This window comes from Procambarus clarkii, chromosome 27, assembly GCF_040958095.1.
Source record: "Procambarus clarkii isolate CNS0578487 chromosome 27, FALCON_Pclarkii_2.0, whole genome shotgun sequence".
NCBI classification, from domain to species: Eukaryota; Metazoa; Arthropoda; class Malacostraca; order Decapoda; family Cambaridae; genus Procambarus; species Procambarus clarkii.
Genome location: NC_091176.1, coordinates 13347084 through 13369005, shown reverse-complemented (window position 1 = coordinate 13369005; position 21922 = coordinate 13347084). Strand labels below are relative to the sequence as shown.

The 21922-nt window shown below is 42.1% G+C and overlaps 1 protein-coding gene across 6 annotated transcripts in view; it reads right to left on the bottom strand.

Moving 5' to 3' along the window:
* Positions 1 to 21922, bottom strand: part of LOC123762678 (uncharacterized) — a 136802-nt gene that overhangs the window by 7699 nt on the left and 107181 nt on the right. For all 6 annotated transcript variants that reach the window (XM_069332363.1, XM_069332364.1, XM_069332365.1 and 3 more), the window contains 3 exons: positions 6816 to 6939; positions 4703 to 4890; positions 3186 to 3383 (listed from right to left, as the gene is read on the bottom strand). In XM_069332363.1, coding sequence (XP_069188464.1) covers positions 3186 to 3383; positions 4703 to 4890; positions 6816 to 6939 — 510 coding nt within the window. The remainder of the gene's footprint in view (positions 1 to 3185; positions 3384 to 4702; positions 4891 to 6815; positions 6940 to 21922) is intronic.

The following is a 21922-nucleotide window of genomic DNA, read 5'->3' as shown; positions in this document are numbered from 1 at the left end:
CTTGCTGAGCAGACCCTCAGTTGCTTACAAAGTCTTATAGCCATATGTTTCACCCAAACCACAAAATATGTCAAGCTTTGTCAACTTACTCATAGCCATGACAGACCTTTACTAATGGTCCTGCCAAGTAAATTGAGGGAGATGATGGAAAAAAAAACTCAATGCACTAATTAGCAATAAGCTTGCTATTAGACAAAGTAGAAAATAACAACATTGATGCCCACTGTGAACAATGAAAACCAATTATTATTGCTATCTACTGCATAGGCCATTAACCCAGCCCCATCCACCTAAGATTTCCCAATGTCAAGAAATTGTTGTACTAAGGTTCCCTTATCTTAACCTACCAGAGAACCCAAAACAGAAATCAGGACAGTACGGTATGTCAATTTTGCGAGCCGCTACCATTTTCTAGTACAACAATTTTTAGCTTTAGGTAGAGTATCTCAAAATGTGAAATTCTATTAGGAGGATGGATTGATTAACCACAACTCCCAAGAGCCCCTAGATGGCAGCACTAAGTCATCAAGGCCAGGAAAACAGCAGCCCTCACTTAATGCCCAGGCTACTGCAACAAGGTAAAAGAGAGTCAGGTTAAGAAAAAAAAAAAAAGGAGTAACCAAGGAATATCAGTGTATCAATATTTACAATGTCATATTTCTGAACTACCACCATTAGATGTTCTGCGAGCCACCTTAGTAGAAAGAAGATTAAGCAATAATCTAAATGAAAAAAATATTGGGAAACTTGGGTGCAGATGTAAGAAAGACGAGTCACAAAGATAGGCAAAAAATTGAGACAAGAAGACTGAAAACTCTAGATGTAGAGCAGCAGTTAGATGGTAGATAGCTAGCACAGAGCCAGGAGATTCCCTGGATGGTCGACATGAACAGGAGAATGCACCGAGACAGGCCGTCCGCCAGAACGTTGGACACCCCCGCCCAGGACATGAACTGCATGGAAAGCCAAACCCTGAGAAGCCAACAGACGAGCCACTCGAAGCGACCAGCCCTAACGAGGCAATGACCGAAGGGAACTGTTCAGGCAAGAGACAACGTGTCCGTGAACACATCGAGCGAGGGCTCGGGTAGGCACCAAGTTCACTGAACCCCGAAAACCCTGAAGAGGAAGCCTGGTGACGCAGCAGCCAAAGCAAGGGCCCCGAGTACGAACCCGGTGATCGCAAGAGAAGCGGATTTGAAAAAATTGCAGCGAAAATATTACCCTAATTACCCTTCTAGTCCCCGAAGGCACCAGAACAGACACCGAAGCCAAACCTGACCCAGCAGGTAGACCAGAACGGAGAAGTTCAAACTCACTCATAACTGCTTGAGCAACCACCGAGTGACCTGGGATCCCCCCCAAAAACAGCCGAAGGCGGGACTGCTGCCTCAGCAACGCCTCTGGAGGATGAAACATAGAAGTGGTCAAAGAGTCCCAAACCCAGCCAAGTCCAAACCAAATGTCCACGGGCGCGCAAATTCTCAGCAACCAAGGATACCGAAAGAGTAGGAGCCTGCACGTGCAGCTGCACAAGGCCAACATTTCAAGAAAGCATAGGGGTGAACAATTATGCATTAAGGCGATCAAACTCACCCCCATCCCCTTAACCCTAACCCTCAAGAGCAGTACTCACAGAGTGCCTAGGGAAGGATACTCCTAAGCGCATGCAGCCCCAGTACTTTTGAGGCCACCTGGCCACCACACAACAACACTGCAGAGGTCACTACGAAGGCAAAACACCGCCTTGGAATTCAAGGCCAGAGAAGACGTTTGCCCCGGACCACATTAGTGAACAAACTGGAGTGCTATGTAGCCGGTGCGGGGAGGGAAGGGCTGCACAGATGAGAGACGCGGCGGTGGAGTGTGACGTTTGCTCGTTTCCTTGGGATTGGAGGGAGTTCTGCCTCCTTTTGGTTTATAGTTGTAATTTTCTTACCATGAGGGGTTTGTTTTGTTATGCCTACCTTTCTGGGTGCCTAAGCCCAGTCGATGGCAGATAAGGAAAACCCTCAACCACAGGGGGGGGTTTCCAGGGCCAATGCTCCCTGTACCGCTCTGAGGAGGACAAGTTCTGGCTCGTGGTCCCCAGTAAGCTGAACTCCATAGACTAATGCCCTGGTCTAATATATCACGTATTACCCCGAAAGCTCCAGGGAGCCGTAGGGGCTCCAAACAGAAAAAACAATATACTGTATCACCAAACAATATCCTCACCATAATACCATGTACACTAATATCAGATTTTAATGCTCAGGGGATGGCATACTTTACATCAATTCAAAGCCCTGTCCTGTGTGATGGCAATCCTGTAGAAATTACAGGTGTGGGAGGACAAACTCCAATCAAACATCAAACTGTTAGAATTGGAAGTCATGAGTTATTGGGGTCATTCAAAGCTGCTGTCAGTTAACCCCAGTTAGGTCTAACCATAGCCTAAGGCATGCAAGTTCTGACTGTGCCTATAGTGCTGTTAAATGGATCAATGAGAATGGGCTTTGACCTGCATTGATTAATTCCAATTGATCTGAGTATCTCATACCAAAACACAATAAGATGCTAAGAACTGGAGAAAGCCCTGGGCATCTTGGAAGCATGTCACTCTTACAGCCATTTCCATAAAGATTATTATGGTTTGTCTAGGCCAAAGACTAACAGTCCAAGTGCTGAACTAAGTCAAGTCACTGTTACTATAGTATCCACTATGTATAATCAGCAATCATGCTTTTCCTGTATCATCTATGCAAGACTGAGCTCTTAAAAAATATTGTAGACTCCCAGCCATCAAGTTGTATTATGGGAATATCATGTAATCAGTCACTTGCTGCAGCCAATGCAAACATAAGTCTCATCACATCTGTTTACATATTAGTTTGAAACATGCAAAAGGTATTATCAAAATTTTGCACAAAATATTTTAATACTTGTACTGGAAGTAAAATTTTTTAAAAATATTACTGCGCAGAGCTAATTACCCTCAGCAAGCACATACAAGTGAGAGTACACAAGAGAATGAACACGATATATAAGCACAAAGAAGTGAAAAAAGATGAGAGATTGGGTGAACAGTATTTACTTAAAAGTCAATATGGAGGTAAATAAAATGAAGCAGACAGAACATCATGTAACACTGCAAGAAAGAAATTTATGATTTATTCACAAACAGTGTCTGCCATAGTACTTACTGGTAGTCACATATGCCTCTGATGAGAACATACTGGTCCTTGCGATTCCCATACACAGACTCAATGACAGCATCAAATTCCTGGTCATAGGCTACAACTGAAAGCTGAGAAGCAAAATCTTGTCTCATTTGGTCATTCCCAACCACACACCGCCCTGAAGCGATGACACCCAAGTGAATACGGGGCTTGGTTGGGTCTCTGTAACATTAAATAATTTAGATTTATTAGTACAGTACTGCTCTGTAATAATGTTATATTTTGACATGTCATCTACATTTATTTATCACTAATCAGCAGAGAAATAAGGACAGATTCTTCTGCCTGTATTATCCTCCTCACATAATCTCACACTCCTTCATACTGTAACTCTTCTCTCAAACACTTTCCAATTCATCTGCCTTTTTTTCCCCAGCATCTTTCTCCACTTTGCCCCATTCATGTGTCAATCAGCGCTTTTCCATGCCGCACCCCTCAGCAACATCTGGACACCAGATTTTCAACCTGTTATCCATATTTAGGAGCAGAAACACAGCTGCTAAGGCAAAAACTAATGGAATTCCTTAACCTAATACTGTGATACTCTTGATAGCAAAAAGCAGGAGAAAGGAAGCCCAGATGTCTAGCAAGATGTGATCTAGTGTAAAACCATATAACCTACAATCACACACAATAATTAGGAAATGAGTTGAATCACCCAACACTAAACACCAATTACCTTCATTCTAAGTGAATCTCGCAGAACACCATGAAAGAATGGTACTTGGTCAAATGAGCAATCTAATGCTGACTAACAGACCAATAAGAAATCAGAGGGCATACAAAAACGTGTAAATGAATGTAAAGGGCCGTGACGAGGATTCGAACCTTGTGGATTTGTTCATTTTATGTATCACGCAATTGTGATTTCTGTGTGTAATGAAGTAAGGGCGAAGAGGGAGAACGGCCTATTGACATAACTCGAGTGCATGGGGAATTTGTGTAAAACCCTGGTTTGTGCCTCAAGAGAGGCTGCAGGATCCAGTAAGTTCAGTAGAACTTCGGTTTTAACTCCTTTTACCATGTCGTAGCTCAGTCGATTAAGGCAGTATCTGGGATGCTCTTGGTCGCTGGTTCGAATCCTCGTCACGGCCCTTGTGGATTTGTTCATTTGATGCATCATGAAATTGTGATTTGTGTGTGTAGTGTAGTGTAGTGTAAGGGTTATCAAAGGCTTTGAATGTACTTCAAGTGTATAAATTTTGAGCTTTCTACAGCTAACATTAACTGGATGATCTTCAAATGCTGCCTAGTGCTAGGAGAGTTTATAGAGATAAATGTCTGAAACGTTTCCTGTGGTGCTGGTACCTAGAATGCTGCCCTGCCTGATTACGTGATTCACTCCAGCATATGACAGTAGAATCATACCCTAGCAAGCAACAAAGGGGAAAAATTTAGACAGACAAAAACGGCACCTAAACTATCTTTAAGGTTAATGGTACAGTTTGAATTGAAGAGGCTATAACAATAAACATATTTACCTTATATTCCCTGACCCATCAGGAGGAAGAGGATGAGAAACCTCAATCACATCGGAGCCACCAATACTCATGTACAACTTGTCTGTTTCTTCATTTGGTCGGGAGAAATCCATTTCTTGAGCAGACAACTTATTATTACCCTCAGCCATGTATTGAAGCCATGGTGTTGGACCTTCCTTTTCTTCTCCCTGAAAGAAAATTATACATATTTAAGTAAAATATAACAAAACCTCTTTCTAAAACACTTTTATAAATTAAGTAATTTTTATACATCTCTACAGTATATAGTAAATGATTCCCAATACATGTATATAGCATGCTGGGCTTGGAGAATTTCATCTAGTGTCACAGTTAATGAACAATTGGTACAAAAGCTTATATGGCAGCTCTGCTCTCACACCATTTCTAAATCCTACCAAATCATATTCACATTTAAAGAGAATTGCTCAGGGAGCTACTGAAGATCATTCCCAGAAAATATTTGTATCACCTTTTAAAACTCACTTTTTAACTCTTACTTTGCTAATGATGCTTATAAACCTTGATAATGATGCTTATCAAGCAATTATGCAAGTACTTATGAACTGTAAATCATTTCTCAATCTTTGGCAGCTTTGTTTACACACATTAAACAGTTTTTGAGCATCGAAACTTCCCAATCAAATAGTATTTTTGTTATTAACACTTTCGCGCTCTCCGCAAAGGTCACTCAGCCAACCGAATGTGCGCGCTGCGTTTTTATCGCTTAAGCGTAAAAACAAAAATGTGTATACTCTTTTTACTCTTCTGACCTTAGTTCTCATGCTACGTATTTCATTTTGGTACCAACGTGTTCGCAATAAAATTCTCTAGAAGAACATTAGTAAAATAAGTCACGAAACATATAGGGATACCAGCACCAAATAAATAACTACGTAGATGACTCGCCGTGAGCGCCCATCAGCAACAAAATGTTTTTACTCTTGGGATTGTAATCACCTCCACACTTGTTCTACAGCGTTAATTTTGGTATCAATGGACTCGCAATGAAATTCCCAACACGGTGATATGAATATAAGCGTAGAATAATGATGCAGCCCGCCCGCAAGAGTGTGGGAAGTGGTGAAATTGTTACCCGGTATCGGTGACGGGACGACGCACGGCGCTTTGAAAGTTTATACTTATTTCACCCTCATGACATTAATTTTCTATGTACGTCATTCATTTTTATGTCAATGTGTTCGCAATAGAATGTTCTATGTGCCCATAGGTAAAAAATATCAACAAAGCGTAAGTTAGAATAGCGACAAATATAAAACAACGCTGGCACATATCAGTGAGCGTCAAACACACACGAAATATTTTTACTTTTGTTATGTTTGTCAAGATTATACTTGTTGCACACAGTTATTTTTGGTTGTATATTGATCGGAATAAAATTCCCTAAACAGACATATGCATATAATACATGATATGGGGGAAGAATTACCAGTATAAACGGCTAAAGTCACCCACCTGCAATCCGTTTGGGACAAAATACCATTTGATCGACGTTATCCACACCTTTCATGAACTTATTGTACCATGCAGCCTAGTGGTGAGAAAGAGAGCCTCATAGCGCGCAGTTTGAAACAAACCCAAAGTAAATCGGATAAAAATTGAATTTTATACAAATATTTTAAAAGTTGACATAACTTTATGTCCACTATGCGTTCACGTTAGACGAAACCGAACGCGCCGGCGCGTCCAGATAGCGCGAAAGTGTTAAGAGACTTCTAGTGCTTCAGAGCTCAAACTGATTAATAAATGTAAACAAAACCTTCAAAGATTGAGAAGATGTATATGTCCATAAGTACTTGCATAAATGATTGATGAATCCAGCCCTTGGATTCTTGTTATGAATTCTGGAAACCAACAAGAACAGGTGTCAACAATTATAATAACCTTATTGGAAGCACGCATGGAAAGACACTCCTAATTAACAGAGTACTGTAGTTTAAGGGGTTACTTAATTGAACAGTTTAAAGGTTAACCATCCAACAAAATTTTTATCATGTAACACTTACCAAGGCAGTAGTCTAATCGTACCTCTCACAGCAATTATATTCTCTACCTTCCACAAAATATTTCTCACCTGTTGTTTTAACTGGTAAGCAATATTCTGTAGACTTAGGTCTGGGGGGCCCCAGGACTTCGTTTCAAACTCATATGATCCACTCTCTAATGTTTTTGCACTATCACAATACATGTAGATAAACCTGAAATACAAAATAGATCAATAAACATTACATATAATAGGGGTATTTTATCTTGGCATAATAGCAGGATTACATACTCTCAATACAGTGTTGTGACTTTCTGGGTAGAGCAGCTGTTCCTAGCCAACTTGGCACTGCACACACACACACACACACACACACACGCACGCATGCACGCACGCACGCACGCACACACACACACACACACACACACACACACACACACACACACACACACACACACACGCACGCGCACGCACGCAGAGATGGTCAGAGAAATGGCTACTGGAATTCAACACGAGCAAATGTAAAGTTATGGAAATGGGACTAGGAGATAGGAGACCAAAGTGACAGTACACAATGAAGGGAAACAGCCTACCTGTGACGACGCGCGAAAAAGACCTGGGTGTGGACGTAACACCTAATCTATCTCCTGAGGCACATATAAATAGGATAACGACAGCAGCGTACTCTACACTGGCAAAAGTTAGAACATTATTCAGAAACCTAAGCAAGGAGGCATTTAGGGCGCTTTACACTGCCTACGTGAGGCCAGTCTTAGAGTATGCCGCTTCATCATGGAGTCCCCATCTGAAAAAGCATATAATGAAACTGGAAAAGGTTCAGAGGTTTGCAACGAGACTCGTCCCAGAGCTACGAGGGATGGGGTATGAGGATCGCCTGAGGGAACTGTGCCTTACGACACTAGAAAGAAGAAGGGAGAGGGGGGACATGATAGGAACGTATAAAATACTCAGAGGGATTGACAGAGTGGACATAGACGAAATGTTCACACGGAATAGTAACAGAACGAGGGGACATGGATGGAAGCTTGAAACTCAGATGAGTCACAGAGATGTTAGGAAGTTTTCTTTTAGCGTGAGAATAGTGAGAAAATGGAATGCACTTCAGGAACAGGTTGTGGAAGCAAATACTATTCATAATTTTAAAATCAGGTATGATAGGGAAATGGGACAGGAGTCATTGCTGTAAACAACCGATGCTCGAAAGGCGGGATCCAAGAGTCAATGCTCGATCCTGCAGACACAACTAGGTGAGTACACACACACACACACATGAGCCAAGAGAAACAATGTCCACCCACGTTAGTGCAGAAAATTAACCTCCAATTAATCTACATTTAACCAAACTGGCAAAAGAATATTATGCTCAGCTTCTACAGTCCCTTGCATCTCTGCCCCACACATACTAGGAATCATATAAATGCAAACAGGTTGGACGAAAACTTCACTTAGACCAAGCCCAGCACAGAGAAAACTTGACTCGTTTATTCTTCAATCTCCACCTCTACTTGTTGGAGGTCTAGTTCATAAGCAGCCTCCTATACTGACTGATGAGACTCCTGCCACCACACTGCCAAACCTCTCTGCGTGTAACATCCCACATCTATGTCCACTGACTGACTCGACTAATACTGGGACTCCTGCTACTACCTTACCTAATCTCGCAGCTTGCAGCATTTCATGTCAGGCTATATACACATTCCTTACTTCCTTCTATCTCTCTAGTTTATTAAAATAATAAGTTTATTGTACAGTATTGCTGTGCATTTTAAATACACAGCAATATGCTGTGTATTTAAATATGCTGACTGGCTATGCTCATGGATAACTAAAATATGAAAACAATCTGGCATGGCCTTCATTTGGTTCATCTTTATCCCTCTCTTAACCACTGCACTGCACAACACGCCTTGAGGCTCTCGACGGGTGGTGAGCAATGTGCCTCGGGAATCTCATAGGTATAGCATTGCAGTCAAAACACCCGTGGATACACGAGGTTCAGGTCAGCTTTCTCAGGGCTCTCATAAACAGACACCATTTTGAAAAAAACCGTGGGCAACATTCCCGGGTGTGAAAGCCTCAGTACTGAGTGAGCAACCAAGCCTGGCACACACAGCATGAGCTAACAGCATTGCTGTTCAGCTTGTAACCACAGCATTGCCTAATAATGTCAAAATATATATGTTACTGGTATTATTTAGCCATGATAGCATTACAGAAGAGCCTGACTGTGATAAAGACTTTGTACAGTGTTCAGATGTCAGTGAATCAATGCTGTTCAAGATGTTCACAGCGCTAGCTACAGCACACTGCCACTATTTCATCCTTCTAGGACTCTTCAAAGGACTTATGTTCCTTTACAAAATAAACTTGTGGTAAATTATTCATTTACAGGATTTAGTGACCAAGATTCTGATAATAGCAGGATTGTAGTGATAATTAGTGTTGTGAGTAGTATCATGGGAGGAGGAATTTTGGTGAGGCGGGAGGGAGGTAGCATCAGCTGACTGTGTGGCAGCCACTCTTGTTTGGACTCACCATACCAGCTTAGTGGTCTGCTATGGTTAACACAAATGTAGATACTTATATATAACGTGTGTATACTGTATAGTGAAATAACAGTAACAGGAATGTGTTGGGATGAGCCATTTTGCTGAGGGATGTGGCGTTGTACTCCTAGTGTCGTCTGCTGGCAACTGTGTGACTTGACATGCAGAGTATGGTGGCAACTCGGCAGTTTGAACACCATAGTACTGTAGTTTAGGTGTATAGTTATGGTGAATAAAATATGTAGATACTTGTATATAACGTATGTACGTGTGTGTGTGTGTCGTGGAGAAAATTCGGCTCCTATAAATTCTCTTGGATGAAGTGTTATGGAAGATCAGAGTAGTGATCTGCCATCATCAACACGCTGTCATCAATCTCAAGGGAAGTGTCTTTCCGAAACCCGTTTATCTTTCATTTATGGCCATTAATGTCAGTAGATACAGTATAGGGTGATCCAGTTAGATCACAAATGATCGACTCAAACAAGGTAATTAAGCCTAGGTTTTTATGGTTCCTTGTACAGTGTTTTCTCTGATATAGCTGTCATATATTAGGATTCTGGCTTTACAGCTAGCGCCCTTTTGACAGGTCAAGACGAGGAAGCATGCTTTGTGTGCCAGTTACTGGGTGATGGAAGCCACCTCAAAGAGGATAATTTGGTGTCTACATCCTGGTTATACCTGGTGGACTAAGGCCTGCTGTACAATAAGATAAGGAACCTCTTCAATGTATGTAGTCTAATACTGTAGTTTGATTGGCTGCATATATATAAATTTAATATAAACCCCCCTAATGTGTAGAGGATCGATTTGTGAGATTATGAGATTATTGCAGAAATACAGTCCACTTAACATCATACAAATTGCTATCGAAGTATATAAATTAATGTAAATATAAATTCTATATAAATTCATATAAATTAAATAAATATAAATCTCACAGGTCGGTTCCCACACAACCGTCTACCACTCTGTTTGCGAAAGTGAATTTTCTTATATTTCTTCGGCATCTGTGTTTAGCTAGTTTATATCTATGACCTCTTGTTCTTAAAGTTCCAGGTCTCAGGAAATCTTCCCTATCGATTTTATCAATTCCTGTTACTATTTTGTATGTAGTGATCATATCACCTCTTTTTCTTCTGTCACACACACGTGTGTTTACTAGTTGTGTTTTTGCGAGGGTTGAGTTTTGCTCTTTCGGCCCGCCTCTCAACTGTCAATCAACTGTTTACTAACTACTTTTTTTTTTTCCACACACCACACACACACACATCCCCCAGGAAGCAGCCCGTGACAGCTGACTAACTCCCAGGTACCTATTTACTGCTAGGTAACAGGGGCACTTAGGGTGAAAGAAACTTTGCCCATTTGTTTCTGCCTCGTGCGGGAATCGAACCCGCGCCACAGAATTACGAGTCCTGCGCGCTATCCACCAGGCTACGAGGCCCCTGTCCACACACACACACGTGTGTGTGTGTATGTGTGTGTGTGTGTGTGTGTGTGTGTGTGTGTGTGTGTGTGTGTGTGTGTGTGTGTGTGTGTCTGTGTGTGTGTACTCACCTAATTGTGCTTGCGGGGGTTGAGCTCTGGCTCTTTGGTCCCGCCTCTCAACCGTCAATCAACTGGTGTACAGATTCCTGAGCCTATTGGGCTCTATCATATCTACATTTGAAAGATTCTGAATGATTCCTTACACAGGTTCCTGAACACCGTTCTGATGTTAGCCAGTTATGTGTGTGTCTGTGTGTGTGTGTGTGTCTGTGTGTGTGTCTGTGTGTGTGTGTGTGTGTGTGTGTGTGTGTGTGTGTGTGTGTGTGTGTGTGTGTGTGTGTGTGTGTGTGTGTGTGTGTGTGTGTGTGTGTGTCTGTGTGTGTGTGTACTCACCTAATTGTACTCACCTAATTGTGCTTGCGGGGGTTGAGCTCTGGCTCTTTGGTCCCGCCTCTCAACCGTCAATCAACTGGTGTACAGATTCCTGAGCCTATTGGGCTCTATCATATCTACATTTGAAACTGTGTATGGAGTCAGCCTCCACCACATCACTTCCTAATGCATTCCATTTACTAACTACTCTGACACTGAAAAAGTTCTTTCTAACGTCTCTGTGGCTCATTTGGGTACTCGGCTTCCACCTGTGTCCCCTTGTTCGCGTCCCACCAGTGTTGAATAGTTCATCCTTGTTTACCCGGTCGATTCCCCTGAGGATTTTGTAGGTTGTGATCATGTCCCCCCTTACTCTTCTGTCTTCCAGTGTCGTAAGGTGCATTTCCCGCAGCCTTTCCTCATAACTCATGCCTCTTAGTTCTGGGACTAGTCTAGTAGCATACCTTTGGACTTTTTCCAGCTTCGTCTTGTGCTTGACAAGGTACGGGCTCCATGCTGGGGCCGCATACTCCAGGATTGGTCTTACATATGTGGTGTACAAGATTCTGAATGATTCCTTACACAGGTTCCTGAACACCGTTCTGATGTTAGCCAGCCTCGCATATGCCGCAGACGTTATTCTCTTTATGTGGGCTTCAGGAGACAGGTTTGGTGTGATATCAACTCCTAGATCTTTCTCTCTGTCTGTTTCATTAAGTACTTCATCTCCTATTCTGTATCCTGTGCCTGGTCTCCTGTTTCCACTGCCTAGTTTCATTACTTTGCATTTACTCGGGTTGAACTTCAACAGCCATTTGTTGGACCATTCACTCAGTCTATCCAGGTCATCTTGTAGCCTCCTACTATCATCCTCTGTTTCAATCCTCCTCATAATTTTTGCATCGTCGGCAAACATTGAGAGGAACGAATCTATACCCTCTGGGAGATCATTTACATATACCAGAAACAGTATAGGTCCAAGGACTAACCCCTGCGGGACTCCACTTGTGACGTCTCGCCAATCTGAGACCTCACCCCTCACACAGACTCGTTGTCTCCTGTTGCTTAGGTACTCCTCTATCCACCGGAGTACCTTCCCTCTCACTCCAGCCTGCATCTCCAACTTTCGCACTAGCCTCTTGTGTGGCACTGTATCAAAGGCTTTCTGACAATCCAAAAATATGCAGTCTGCCCACCCTTCTCTTTCTTGCCTTATTTTTGTTGCCTGGTCGTAGAATTCAAGTAACCCTGTGAGGCAGGACCTGCCATCCCTGAACCCATGTTGATGCTGTGTTACAAAGTTCCTTCGCTCCAGATGCTCCACTAGTTTTTTTCGCACAATCTTCTCCATCAGCTTGCATGGTATGCAGGTTAGGGACACTGGCCTGTAGTTCAGTGCCTCCTGTCTATCCCCTTTCTTGTATATCGGGACTACGTTAGCTGCTTTCCAAATATCTGGCAGTTCCCCTGTTGCCAGTGATTTGTTATACACTATGGAGAGTGGTAGGCTCAGTTCTCTTGCTCCTTCCTTTAGAATCCAAGGGGAGAGAGTGTCTGTGTGTCTGTGTGTGTGTGTGTGTCTGTGTGTGTCTGTGTGTGTCTGTGTGTGTGTGTGTGTGTGTGTGTGTGTGTGTGTGTGTGTGTGTGTGTGTGTGTGTGTGTGTGTGTGTGTGTGTGTGTGTGTGTGTGTGTGTGTGTAATTACCTAAGTGTAATTACCTAAGTGTAGTTACAGGATGAGAGCTACGCTCGTGGTGTCCCGTCTTCCCAGCACTCTGTCATATAATGCTTTGAAACTATTGACGGTCTTGGCCTCCACCACCTTCTCACTTAACTTGTGTGTGTGTGTGTGTGTAATTACCTAAGTGTAGTTACAGGATGAGAGCTACGCTCGTGGTGTCCCGTCTTCCCAGCACTCTTTGTCATATAACGCTTTGAAACTACTGACGGTCTTGGCCTCCACCACCTTCTCACTTAACTTGTTCCCACCGTCTACCACTATTTGCGAAGGTGAATTTTCTTATATTTCTTCGGCATCCGTGTTTAGCTAGTTTAAATCTATGACCTCTTGTTCTTGAAATTCCAGGTCTCAGGAAGTCTTCCCTGTCGATTTTATCAATTCCTGTTACTATTTTGTATGTAGTGATCATATCACCTCTTTTTCTTCTGTCTTCTAGTTTTGGCATATTTAATGCTTCTAACCTCTCCTCGTAGCTCTTGCCCTTCAGTTCTGGGAGCCACTTAGTAGCATGTCTTTGCACCTTTTCCAGTTTGTTGATGTGCTTCTTAAGATATGGGCACCACACAACAGCTGCATATTCTAGCTTTGGCCTAACAAAAGTCATGAACAATTTCTTTAGAATATCGCCATCCATGTATTTAAATGCAATTCTGAAGTTAGAAAGCATAGCATAGGCTCCTTGCACAATATTCTTTATGTGGTCCTCAGGTGATAGTTTTCTATCTAGAACCACTCCTAGATCTCTTTCTTTATCAGAATTCTTTAAAGATTTCTCACATAATATATAGGTTGTGTGGGGTCTATGTTCTCCTATTCCACATTCCATAACATGACATTTATTAACATTAAATTCCATTTGCCAAGTGGTGCTCCATATACTTATTTTGTCCAGGTCTTCTTGAAGGGCATGACAGTCATCTAAATTCCTTATCCTTCCTATTATCTTAGCATCATCAGCAAACATGTTCATATAATTCTGTATACCAACTGGTAGATCATTTATGTACACAATAAACATCACTGGTGCAAGAACTGAACCCTGTGGTACTCCACTTGTGACATTTCTCCATTCCGATACATTGCCTCTGATTACTGCCCTCATTTTTCTATCAGTCAGAAAATTTTTCATCCATGATAGAAGCTTACCTGTCACCCCTCCAATATTTTCCAGTTTCCAGAACAACCTCTTATGTGGAACTCTGTCGAAAGCCTTTTTTCCAGATAGATGCAGTCAACCCAACCATCTCTTTCCTGTAATATCTCTGTGGCTCGATCATAGAAACTGAGTAAATTCGATACACAGGATCTTCCAGATCGAAAACCATACTGTCTGTCTGATATTATATCATTTCTCTCTAGGTGTTCTACCCATTTAGTTTTGATTAGTTTTTCCAATACTTTCGCTATTACACTTGTCAATGATACAGGTCTATAATTGAGGGGGTCTTCCCTGCTGCCACTTTTGTAGATTGGAACTATGTTAGCCTGTTTCCACCCGTCTGCTACGATTCCTGTACACAGGGATGCCTGAAAGATCAGGTGAAGTGGAATGCTGAGCTCAGATGCACATTCTCTCAGAACCCATGGTGAAACGCCATCTGGGCCAGCTGCTTTGTTCTTACCGAGCTCCTTGAGCATTTTTTCCACTTCGTCTCTAGACACCTCTATGTGTTCTATGTTGTTCTCTGGAATTCTTATTGTATCTGGTTCCCTAAAGATTTCATTTTGTACAAACACACTTTGGAACTTTTCGTTTAGTGTTTCACACATTTCCTTTTCATCTTCCGTGAATCTATTTCCCATTTTCAACCTCTGAATATTATCCTTTACCTGCAATTTGTTGTTTATGAATTTATAGAATAGACCTGGTTCTGTTTTACATTTGTCCGCAATCCCTTTTTCAAAATTTCTTTCTGCCTCTCTTCTCACTGCCGTGTAGTTGTTTCTCGCATCTTTGTATCGCTGGTATGTTTGGGGGTTCGGCCTCTTCCTGTATTGATTCCATTTTTGTGTCTTTCGGTCTCTAGCCCTCTCGCAATTTCTATTGAACCAATCCTGTTTCCTAGTTCTGCATCTCTGTTTTGGTATAAATTTTTTTGTGCCTTTATCATATATTTCACAAAACTTGCCATACATCTCATTCACTTCCTTGCCTAGCATCAAGTCTGTCCAATTATACTCACTAAAAAAATTTCTAAGGTCACCATAATATCCTCTCCTGAAGTCTGGTTTTTCAACTGCTTCAACCTCCTTATTTTCTTCCAGCTTATAACGCATTGCATACTTTATTCCCAAAAAGACATGGTCACTTTTACCCAAGGGAGGAAGGTACTGAATGTCAAATATCTCTTCCTCCTTCCTGGTAAATATCAAATCTAGCATGGAGGGAACGTCCCCTTCCCTCATCCTCGTAGCTTGTTTAACATGTTGATACAAGAAGGTTTCCAGGATGAGGTCTACAAATTTACAGGTCCAAAAATCTTCTGTTTTAGCTTCATATGCTTCCCAGTCTATGGATTTCAAGTTGAAGTCACCGACTATCAACAGTCGTGATCTATCGTTATCCGCTCCCGCTATAATCTCTCTCATTATTGTTATAAGACCTTCACGTTTACTATCTAGCTCCTCCTTTGACCATGTGCTGCTTGGCGGTGGACTATATGCATTTATCATCATTAGTTTATCATCCTCATAGCAGATCTCTAGTGCTATTATGTCAACTTCTTGTGGATTGGCAATCATTATTTCCTTCACCTTTAGGTGTTCTTTTACCAGCACAGCAACGCCACCGCCTTTCCTAATTTTTCTGTCCCGTCTCCAAATTGAGTAGCCCCTTGGGAATATGACCTCATTTAAAATTACATCTTCAAGTTTTGTCTCCGTGAGTGCAACAATGTCTGGTGTCTGCAGCTGTATTACATCACTTAACTCCAGTATCTTCGATCTCACTCCATCTATGTTGGTGTATGCAATCTTCAGGAACTTGTTCCCCCTCTCCTTATTCTTCACTCCCCCTCTCTCTATTGATTTTGTTGGTTTGCCTTTATGTACCACTTTACTGGTTTGCCTACCCCTATCACTTTGTAGAAAAAAGAATTTATTTCTTCTTCATTCCTGCTCTCATTTAAATGTTTTGCCTCGGCGAGGTTCAGTTTCAGCTTCTCTCTGTCTTCTTTTGAAAGATCTCGTCTTAACGACCACCCTTTCCCATCCTCATCCCTTTGCAATTTTCTAGCATTCCTTAGTACTTCTTCCATCTGTTTGGCACCGTTTAGGGTGATCCTCAAAGGTCGATCTTTCCCTTTTACGTACCTGCCTATTCTCCTGTAGTCACACACATTCTCTCTGTTTGTAAGACCTTCCACGAGGCCAACAATTTTATCTACTACTTTAGCTTCTTCTACAGCTCTTTCTGACCTAGATGTTATCGCCTTTTCTTTGCAGCCAAAAATGATCAGGGACTTACTCCGATCAACTGTGTTTTGCACCAACTTCGGGTTAGATGCCAATTCTTTCCTCACTTCTAGCCTAATGTTTGTTTTATCTTGGTTGCTGCAGTGTTTGACTTCCTTTACTGCTTCTTCTATTTTTTCCTTCTCCTTGGCCACTTGTGCATAAGTGAGTTGCATATCTTTCTTGCACTGTTCTATTCCCTGTGTAACTTCCTCCATCTGTGCTGACAAAAGCTGTTTCTCCTGTTGAATTTCCTTGCCTAACCTACTGTAGTCATTTATGTTTAAATTTACTTTAACTTCTTCCAAAGCTATTTTTAAGAGTTTATTTTCTTCTTCCATGGCTTTGCAATTTGTTTCCAATTGATTCTTATCCTTGCGCAAGTCTTTCACTAAACCCTCAAGACATAAAACTTTGCTATTCAAATGGTCATTACTTTCTTTCAATTTACTAATTATTTCTACATGAGAGTTCACTATAGTATCTAAATTTACCAACTTGTTATGTAGACTACTAATATCAATGCTTTCTTCATTGAATCCCTCAAAATCAAGCTCTGTTTTGTTTTTCCCCTTGCCAGTGGCCATCTTGAATGTTCTTCTCTGCACTGTAAACACTAGGGCAACTTTTTCTCATCCGATTTTTCACTTCCCTTAGCACTTTCCTGTTATCTCACCTATTTTTCAAGAGCACTATACCTTTATGTTCTCTGGGACACCACTCACTACCATCAACCTGTACTACAATACTTAGGATTGTTGAAATATGCTGGAGCTCCTCTGCTGCAAGTGTTGACCCTAGGGGTGTCACCTTTTTTTTTTTTATAAATAAATGGAGAAGAGAAGTTGTGGTTGTTATCTGTGGCGATAACAACCACAGTATCACACACACACACAGATCATACTAACGTGATGCATCAAATGAACAAATCCACAAGGGCCGTGACGAGGATTCGAACCTGCGTCTGGGAGCATCCCAGACACTGCCTTAATCGACTGTAACCACAGTATCGCTCTAGCACAGTATCGTGTGTGTGTCTGTGTGTGTCTGTGTGTGTCTGTGTGTGTCTGTGTCTGTGTGAATGCGTGCCCGCGTGTGCGTGAGTGCGTGCCCGCGTGAGTGCGTGCCCGCGTGTGCGTGTGAGTGCGTGCCCGTGTGAGTGCGTGCCCGTGTGCGCGTGTGAGTGCGTGCGCGTGTGTGTGTGAAATTTTGAAAAAGGGATTGCAGACAAATGTAAAACAGAACCAGGTCTATTGTATAAATTCTTAAACAAATTGTTTCATTTTTAACAATTAACAAATTAATTAACAAATGTAAAACAGAACCAGGTCTATTCTATAAATTCTTAACAACAAATTTTATCAAGGATAATATTCAGAGGTTGAAAATGGAAAATAGATTAACGGAAAATGAAAAGGAAATGTGTGAAACATTAAACAAAAAGTTCCAAAGTGTGTTTCTACAAAATGAAATCTCCAGGGAACCAGACAATAAGAATTCCAGAGAACAACAGAGCACATAGAGGTGTCTCGAGACGAAGTGGAAAGAATGCTCAAGGAACTAAGTAAGAACAAAGCAGTAGGTCCAGATGGAGTTACACCATGGGTTCTGAGAGAATGTGCACCTGAGCTCAGCATTCCACTTCAACTGACTTTTCAGGCATCCCTGTTTACAGGAGTTGTAGCTGATGTGTGGAAAAAAGGCTAACATAGTTCCAATTTACAAAAGTGGCAGCAGGGAAAGACCCCTTTAATGACAGACCTGCATCATTGACAAGTGTAATAGTCAAAATATTGAAAAAAAATAATTAAAGCTAAATGGGTAGAACACCTGGAGAAAAACGATATAATACAGTATCAGACAGACAGTATGGTTTTCGATCTGGAAGATCCTGTGTAACGAACTTACTCAGTTTCTATGATCGAGCCACAGAGATTTTACAGGAAAGAGATGGTTGGGTTGACTGCATCAATCTGGACCTAAAAAAGGCTTTTGACAGAGTTCCACATAAGAGGTTGTTCTGGAAACTGGAACATATTGGAGGGGTGACAGGTAAGCTTCTAACATGGATGAAAAATTTCCTGACAGAAAAATGAGGGCCATAATCAGAGGCAATGTATCGGATTGGAGGAATGTCATGAGTGCAGTACCACAGGGTTCAGTTCTTGCACTGGTAATGTTCATTGTCTACATAAACGATCTACCAGTTGGAATACAGCATTATATGAACATGTTTGCTGATGATGCTAAGATAATAGGGAAGATAAGAAGCCTAGATGATTGTCATGCCCTTCAAGAAGACCTGGACAAAATAAGTATGTGAGCAACACTTGGCAAATGAATTTAATGTGAATAAATGCCATGTTATGGAATGTGAAATTGGTCCTCCAAGGAGTGCCGGACCAACCGGGCTGTGGTGGGTATGTGGGCCTGCGGGCCGCTCCAAGCAACAGCCTGGTGGACCAAACTCTCACAAGTCGAGCCTGGCCTCGGGCCGGGCTTGGGGAGTAGACGAACTCCCAGAACCCCATCAACCAGGTATCAACCAGGTAACATAGACCCCCACACAACCTATAAATTACGTGAGAAATCTTTAAAGAATTCTGACAAAGAAAGGGATCTAGGGGTGGAAAGGGACCTAGGGGATAGAAAACTGCCACCTGAGGACCACATTAAGAACATTGTGCGAGGCGCCTATGCTCCACTATGTCAGGCCAATCCTGGAGTATGCAGCCCCAGCATGGAGTCCATATCTAGTCAAGGATAAGACTAAACTGGAAAAGGTTCAAAGGTTTGCCACCAGACTAGTACCCGAGCTGAGAGGTATGAGCTACGAGGAGAGACTACGGGAATTAAACCTCATTTCGCTGGAAGACATAAGAGTTAGGGGGGGACATGATCACCACATTCAAGATACTGAAGGGAATTGATAGGGTAGATAAAGACAGGCTATTTAACACAAGGGGCACACGCACAAGGGGACACAGGTGGAAACTGAGTGCCCAAATGAGCCACAGAGATATTAGAAAGAACTTTTTTAGTGTCAGTGTGATTGACAAATGGAATGCATTAGGAAGTAATGTGGTGGAGGCTGACTCCATACACAGTTTCAAGTGTAGATATGATAGAGCTCAATAGGCTCAGGAATCTGTACACCTGTTGATTGACGGTTGAGAGGTGGGACCAAAGAGCCAGAGCTCAACCCCCGCAAACACAACTAGGCGAGTACACTTTCTAGCTTCAGAATTGCTTTTAAATACATGGATGGAGAAATACTAAAGAAATTGTTCACAACTTTTGTTAGACCAAAGCTGGAATGTGCAGCGGTTGTATGGTGCCCATATCTTAAGAAGCACATCAACAAACTGGAAAAGGTGCAACAACATGCCACTAAGTGGCTCCCAGAACTGAAGGACAAGAGCTACGAGGAGAGGTTAGAGGCATTAAATATGCAAAAACTAGAAGATAGAAGAAAAGGAGGTGATATGATTACTACATACAAAATAGTAACAGGAATCGATAAAATTGATAGGGAAGAATTCCCGAGACCCAGAACTTCAAGAACAAGAGGTCATAGATTTAAACTCTCAAAACAAAGCTGCCGGAGAAGTATAAGAAAATTCACTTTTGTAAACAGAGTGGTAGACGGTTGGAACAAGTTAGGTGAGAAGGTGGTGGAGGCCAAAAACCATCAGTAATTTCAAAGTGTTATATGACAAAGAGTGCTGGGGAGATGGGACACCACGAGCGTAGCTCTCATCCTGTAACTACACTTAGGTAATTACACACACACACATTATATATGTAAACAGCGTTGAATGTACTGAAATGCCATTTTCTGGGCAAGTCCCGGAGGCTCCCCGGAGCTATACCGGGCTGATATGAATATATTAGACCATGGCACCAGTCAATTCAATTGTAGTTCTAGCCTACTGGGGACCACGAGCCAGAACCTGACCGTGCTCAGAGAGGCACGAGGAGCAATGCCCTATAAAAACCTCCATGTGGTTTGAAGCATTTTATGTCTACCATCTACCAGGTTAGACACCCCAGAAAGGTAGGCGTCCCAAAACAGACTCCACCTGGTTAACACTGAGTGGCCTGATGTGCGCACCCCAGCCCAGCCCAAGGTGGGCCAAGCATTTTCCCATAAGCGTGCACCCACACGAAAATGTGAATACCTGTACTCTTTTTCAGTTTTTTCACATTTTTCGTGTTACACTATTCATTTTGATATCAAATTGTTCGTAATAGAATTCTCTAAAGGAATACATGCATATAAAGTAAAAAATGCCCGGCGTGCCACCCGCAGCAAACCCAATAATCGGCCGAGCATTATCCGTGAGCGAGCAACCACTAAAATGTGTAAGTATCCACTCAATTTAACGGCCTATATGGGGCTGTACCCTGGTCATTATTTCCGGAGCTCCGGTATTTTCAAAGTTAAGTGTTGGTAATTTTTCAAGTAATATTCAGGTAAGATATATTTTGTAAAGACAGCCACTGGGTCCACCACTCTAGTGCCTTCTACCCTGTGACGTCACATATTCACGGCACATTGTTTTAATTTGTCAAGCGGCTGGAGTGTTCATTCCGTGACTTTGTTGGACATACTGTACTCTTTTCAGTTTTCGCATGTCAATTTTCATGTTGCATCATTCATTTTGGTATCAATTTGTTTGCAATAGAATTTTCTAAAGGGATATATGTATACAAGATAATTAAAAACAGGCGCGCTACCCGCAGCAAATCAGAAAATCCACCCAGCGTTACCCATGAGCAAGTACCTATCAGCACACCCACAATAAAAGGTGTATACAGTACTCTGTTCAGTTTTCTCACCTCAATTTTCATGTTACGTCGGTCATTCTGGTATCAAATGGTTCGCAATCTAAAAGGCGCACATTTTTAAACTAGTCCCCTAATGATAAAAAAACAAAAGGAATTTTAACAAATATTTTCATTTTGGACACAACATGCGTCCCTGTCGGACATGTGTAAAGTTATTTATGGACGCAATATCCATCCCCGCCGGATGAAAGTGTTAAAATTGCTAATAAAAACCAAACAATCAAACAAACATGACATTACAACCGCCACTGTGCCGATGTCTACGCAGCTCCTCCCTTCCCCGGGAGGGAAACGGGGGAAGCCCAAGACCCCTTGCGCCGGCTACCCAACCTTAATTCAGAGGCTGAATATGAAAACGCAAAATACGCTGACCGGAGGGAGAGAGGGATGCCAGGGAGCCTCAGAGACTCACCCAGAAAATGGCGTTTCATCACATTCAACACTGGTTTTCTGTGGAGAGCCCCTCTTGCTCTCCGGAGCTACCTAACTGCAGAAAAAGTGAAGAAAGACTTATCCGGGAGACGGCCGCCACTCACATTTCGACTTTGAGTCGAGACCAAACTGATTGCAACCTGGGACCCAAAGTGACACACGTCTGACTAAGGCCAGGAACATTAACAAGGTAATGGGCAACCCTGTTCGACCTCCAAAATCCTAGCGCCCGAATGTCAGCCCAAGACCCATTACCAAAACCATCACCTAAAGCAGCAAATCTGTGAATGT